The sequence below is a fragment of the Carlito syrichta genome, unplaced genomic scaffold (assembly GCF_000164805.1).
Source record: "Carlito syrichta isolate Samal-C Ts95f unplaced genomic scaffold, Tarsius_syrichta-2.0.1 Scaffold309286, whole genome shotgun sequence".
Lineage (NCBI taxonomy): Eukaryota > Metazoa > Chordata > Mammalia > Primates > Tarsiidae > Carlito > Carlito syrichta.
In genome coordinates this window covers 8,694-14,226 of record NW_007253382.1, presented here as the reverse complement: position 1 = coordinate 14,226, position 5,533 = coordinate 8,694, and the positions used below count along the sequence as shown (strand labels likewise).

General features: G+C 58.5%; 1 protein-coding gene across 2 annotated transcripts in view; it reads right to left on the bottom strand.

The window, feature by feature from the left end:
* Nucleotides 1-5,533, bottom strand: part of GRK6 (G protein-coupled receptor kinase 6) — an 11,244-nt gene that overhangs the window by 3,036 nt on the left and 2,675 nt on the right. For both annotated transcript variants that reach the window (XM_008067093.2, XM_008067092.2), the window contains exons 8-12: nt 5,140-5,330; nt 4,394-4,431; nt 4,204-4,293; nt 2,812-3,020; nt 2,592-2,729 (exon numbers count right to left, since the gene is read on the bottom strand). In XM_008067093.2, the coding sequence (XP_008065284.1) occupies nt 2,592-2,729; nt 2,812-3,020; nt 4,204-4,293; nt 4,394-4,431; nt 5,140-5,330 (666 nt within the window). The remainder of the gene's footprint in view (nt 1-2,591; nt 2,730-2,811; nt 3,021-4,203; nt 4,294-4,393; nt 4,432-5,139; nt 5,331-5,533) is intronic.

Genomic DNA, 5,533 nt, shown 5'->3' with positions numbered 1-5,533 from the left:
CCCGGCCACTACAGCCTCGACCTGCTGGGCTCCGGCGATCCTTCCGCCTCAGCCTTCCAAGTAGCTGGAACTACAGGCACGCGTTACCACGCTCGGCTTATTCTGATTTATTGTAGAGATGAGGTCTCGCCAAGTTGCCCAGGGGGGTCACGAACATCGTACACTTTAAATGGGTGAATTATATAGTATGTGAATTAAAACTCAATAAAGCTGTTAAAAAAACATGTAATCAGCTGGGTACAGAGGCTCATGCCTGTAATCCCAGCACTTTGGGAAACCAAGATGGGAGGATTGTTTGAGCCCAGGAATTCGAGATCAGCCTGGGCAACATAGTGAAACCTCATCTCAACAAAAAAATTAAAAAAATTAGCCGGGTGTGGTGATGCATGCCTGTAGTCCCAGCTACTCAGGAGGCTGAAGTGGGAGGATTGCCTAAGCCCAGGAAATTGAGGCTGTGGTGAGCCGTGCTTGTGCCACTGTACTCCAGCCTGGGGACAGGCTGAGACTCCAACTCAAAAAAAAAAAAAAAAAGTCAGCCAGGCTCGGTGGCTCAGCCTGTAATCCCACGCCTTTGGAAGGCTGAGGTGAGTGGACTGCCTGAGCCCGCGGGTTCGAGACCCACCTGGGCAACTTGGCGAGACCTCATTTCTACAATAAATCAAAAACCAGCCGGGCATGGTAGCACGTGCCTGTAATTCCAGCTACTCAGAAGGCTGAGGCGGAAGGGTCGCCAGAGCCCAGCGGGTCGAGGCTGCGGTGGCTGGGAGCGGCCACTGGACTCCAGTCTGGACGACGGAGTGAGACTCCAACTCAAAAAAAAAAAAAAAAGTCATCCTCAAGCTTGCTTCTCATTTTCTTCTAAAAAGTTCAACTCCAGGCATTGATTTCATCTCTAAATTTGAACAGAAGATCCAGAGGCATGTGATGGTTTCAAGGTTAAATGAGACAGTGTGTACAGGCAACAGGAATAAACTCGAGCACAGGGCCAGCCTGGGGCAGACTGCTGGAAGCCAGGGTCACTGGGTTCAAGTGCCTATGGTGGCACCCACCCTTGGGTTCCAGCAAGGCCACATGAGGTGGTCATTCAGAGGCAGCAGCCCTAGCTGCCCCCCCCAGTTCCACTCACACCCTCTGTGGCCCACTCCCCACACCTCGCGTTCCTGCCCCGAATCCCCCAAGGGTCCTCTGTCTCGCTTAGAACATGACTATGCGCTTCCCTGCCTGCACACAAAGGGTCCAGCCATGCGACCTCCTTGCATCCTCCGTCCCAGGGGCTGGTCCCTGCTCAGCACAGCAATGCCTGACTGTTCCCTCTGCCTGGAATGTGCATACCCTGAATCTTGGCATGGCTCTCTTTCACATATTTTACATTCCTGCCTAACCATCAGCTCGCCTGAGACCACCTTGTCTAAAGACTACCCCCCCCACCATCCTCTGTCTCCTTCTTAGCCTGCTTTCATTTTCCTTGTCACAATTAACCTTGCCTGAAGTTCTTCCGGGTCTGCTGGTTTATTTGGGCGTGTCTTTCACAAGACATAGGGCAGGACCAGGTCTGGTGGACCCCATCATCTCCGGGGGCTGCCACAAATGGGCACTCAGCTATTTGTTGAACGAATACACAAACACGTGCGTGGTTGACAGTCATCAATCTGGCCTGCCCATCACCTTGGGCAATTCCTGGCAAACTGTCAATCACAGGACTCAGTCCTCACAGACATGGGAGGAGGCAAGCACATGTCTTGTCTTGGCCAATCAGAACCTTCCCTGCAACTTTACACCCAGAGAAGCCTGAATTCAGTGGGAGGGAAACGGTCATCAGAGGAAGCAGAGCCCAGAGCTGGCCAGTCCTGGCAACACAGCAGGAAACCCTGATGTTGGCCCTACACTGGGACTTTCTGGCCAAATGAACCAATAAACTCCATGTTGGGCTTCGGTGAGTTTGAGTTGGGTCTCTGCCACTTGGAATCTGATGACTAGAGGGCATTCTGGCCTGCCGGGTGCCTGGCCCGCTGAGATGCTCAGTAAATGCGCGAGCCGCTACATGGGCGAGTGTCCCGTCCAGAGTCAGCTCAGCAGCCCTCCTCCTCTGGCAGCACACTGTGGCTTTCCTCTGGGGACAGATCTCTGCCTCTGGCAGAGGCTCCGGTGGGCATCTGATCCCGGCACGGCCAGTCAGGGCCTCTGAGCAACAGCAGTGAGCATCAGTCTCAGGACTTTTTCCCCTTTTAGGATTTCTCTTGAATTCTTGAGCCAGAGGCGCTCAGGGATAGCCAAGCTGTAGGATGTGGACCTGGGCTGCTGGGGGCCACCGCTGCGATGCCCTGGGGAGAGCTGTCCAGAAGTGAAGACCACCCACGGGAGAGTGCAGTGGGGAGGGGAGGAGAGAGAATTCCTAACCGTTGGGGCCCCTATCAAGGTATGCCGAAAGCCAGGCCCGTCCTGCGCCTTCCGCTTTAGTGAGCCCCATGAACGATTCCTTTTTGGCTAAGCCGCTAGACTGGGTTTCCTGCCCCTGCACGGACAGCGTCCTGGCCGATACTCCGAGCGCCTGGCCCCAGTTGGCTCTGCCTGTGGCAGGACTGGGCACTCACATCAGGCTTGAAGGGCGGCTCCAGCATGCCGGCTCCCAGCCGCTTGAAGTTCAGCTTCCTGAAGAGGGGGTGCTCCTTCACCTCGCGGGCGCTGCCCCCACGGCACCCCAGGCGCTCGGCAGGGTCCTTGCAGAGAAGCTGTGGCGGGCAGCGGCGGTGGGTGGAGGAAGCGGTATGCCCGCCCTCACCCCGGCCGTGCGGGCCTTCCCCCGGCGCCTACCTGGGAGCAGAGCGAGCGGGCCTGAGGCGAGAAGCGCTCGGAGTACTCCTCGGGCACCTCCTTCACCAGCCGCTCCACCTCCTCCCGCTTGATCTTCTTCTTCCTCTGCTGGAAGGGCGACTGGCCGGCAATCATCTCATACAGGAGGCAGCCGAGCGCCCACCAGTCGGGGCTGAACATGTACCGCTCGTTCTTCACCACCTCCGGAGCTGGGGGCATAGGAGTCAGGGCTGGCCGGGAGCAGGGGACGGACCTCCGGCCCAGGAACGCCTGGCATTAAGTCGGGACCCGCTCAAACGCCGCCGGCCGGCAGGAGCACGGGCGGCCGGGCGGGGACTCAGCTAGCAGAGCACATGCCCCACCAGAGAAGGCGGACTCAGCCCCGCAGGAGGCCACACCCCGGAGCCACAGGTGACTTTTCAAGAGGTGTCCGAAGTCCCTATCTTTAGGTGAAGCTGCCTGGCTTACTAAATCCTGGCAACCGGTTCAAATTGTTCTAAAAACAACTTGACTTAAACACAAACGTAGGCCAAATTTGGCTCACATAGCTATCAGGTTGCAACCCTGGATTTAATATCAGAGAAGGAAGGAGGAGAAAACCCCTGTTTTTGGAACACCTCCCACCTGCCAGGGCTGCCCGTGGGTAGCGTCCCCTCTACCACCTCTTTTTATCTTCATGGCCACCCTGGGAGGCAGGTGTGATGATCACAGCCGAGTAGAGTGAGGCGGGAGCAGAGGGTGAAGCGTGCGGAGCCAGAACTCCATCTGCCATGTCACATGGTCCCCACCGGCCCCTCCAAGGTGGCACGCCCACTCTGAGCATGGAAAGTTTAGGGGACACCAGGGCTAGGGCCACGGACAAGGGTTGAGCCCCACCGGCAGGCCCAGCCAACAGTGAATGCTTAGAATGCATTTCATGAACGAATGATGCTGATTACGACTGTGTGGAACCCTGGCTTTGTCTCCTGCTCTATAAAAAAGACCCTTTCTTTTTTTTTGAGTTGGAGTCTCACTCTGTCGCCCAGACTGGAGTGCAGTGGCCGCTCCTGGCCACCGCAGCCTCGACCTGCTGGGCTCTGGCGATCCTTCTGCCTCAGCCTTCCAAGTAGCTGGAACTACAGGCGTGCGCTACCATGCCCGGCTAATTTTTTGATTTATTATAGAGATGAGGTCTTGCCAAGTTGCCTGGGCAGGTCTCGAACCCACGGGCTCAGGCAATCCATTCACCTCAGCCTCCCAAAGCATGGGATTACAGGCTGAGCCACCGAGCCCGGCAAAAGAGACCCTTTCAACGGGCACAGGAGATTAGGCTCCCAAGCAGCAGTGGGTGCTGCTGGCTCAGGATAGAGGGAGGCCCAGGAGGCCAGTAGGCCAAGGTAGGAGGGGACTCACCCATGTAGCCCACGGTGCCCACGCGGCCCTTGATGGTCTGGCCCTCAGGCACGTGCACAGCCAGCCCCAGGTCGGAGATGCGGATGTGGCCTGATGAAGGGGAGGAAATGGGGGCCGGCCATTACCAGGCCATGCCTCCAAGTCATACCCCCAAGTCACACCCCCCTCCCACCTGGGTCTCCCCACCCACCGTGGTCATCCAGCAGTATGTTCTCTGGCTTCAGGTCCCTGTGGGGCGAGAAGGGCATATTCAGATGCGGCTCGGCTTGCCAGGAAGCCAAATAGGGCCAGCCCTCCTAGCTCACTCACTCCTGGGAGTGGGGGTGGGGACCCATCTGCCAACAGGGTGCCCCCACCACCCCTGACCTTCCGGCAGCAGCCCGGCCCAGGGTAGCTCACCAAGGAATTACAAGCCAAGATGCTCAGTACTCTGGGCCAGCACAAGGCTGCTCCCTGCTCACCCTGGTATCGAACAGCTTTTCCCTTTGGCAGCAGATTCCACCTTTCCTCTGTCAAATGGGGCTACTCATCCCTCCCCTCGGGGGCTGCTACGAGGCGCAAATGAAGGCAAGCCAAATCGCAGCCACAGCCAGGCTCTCCGTCCAAGCCCTGTGGGCCAGCTCTGAGCCAGGCACTCCAGCCCCTCATCTCATGGGACCCCTCCAACCACCTGGGAGGTAGGAAGTTCAGCTCTACTTCCCAGGAAAGAATGCAGTGTTGGCACAGGGAGCTGCCTGGGCCACGGTCACACAGAGACGGTGATAAGGCTGGGATTCCTATGTGGGGCGGCCAGACGCCCAAGCCTAGACCCGAGCCACTTGAATCGCCAGGGCCCCGTGCAGAGCGCCCAGCACGTGCCAGCTCCTGGCCTGGCTGCTGCTCCAGCACACTGGTGTCCCTCTGCACCATGCTCCACGCCCAGCCGCGGTGCCCCACCTATACACAATGCGCTCCCGATGTAAGTCCTCCAGGCCACAGCAGATCTCTGCGGCATAGAAGATGGCCCGCGCTTCCGGGAAGCCGGCCTGGCCCATGTGGTAGATGTGGAATTTGAGGTCGCCTCCGTTCATCAACGTCAGCACCAGGCACAGTGCATCCTTGGTCTCGTAGGCGTAGGCCAAGCTCACCTGCGGCCGAGGGGACCCGAGCTCTCAGGCAGGAGCTGCGGGGTGCCTGGGTGGGGCTGGCACCAGCTACCCCAACAATCCTTGATGCCGCCCCGTGGGGCCCAGCCTGCTCCCAGGCCTGGTGCCCACACTGAACCCACCCTTCCCCACACCCCAACACTGGGGAAGGGGATGGGACGGAGGCTGGGCCTGGGGGTGGGAGG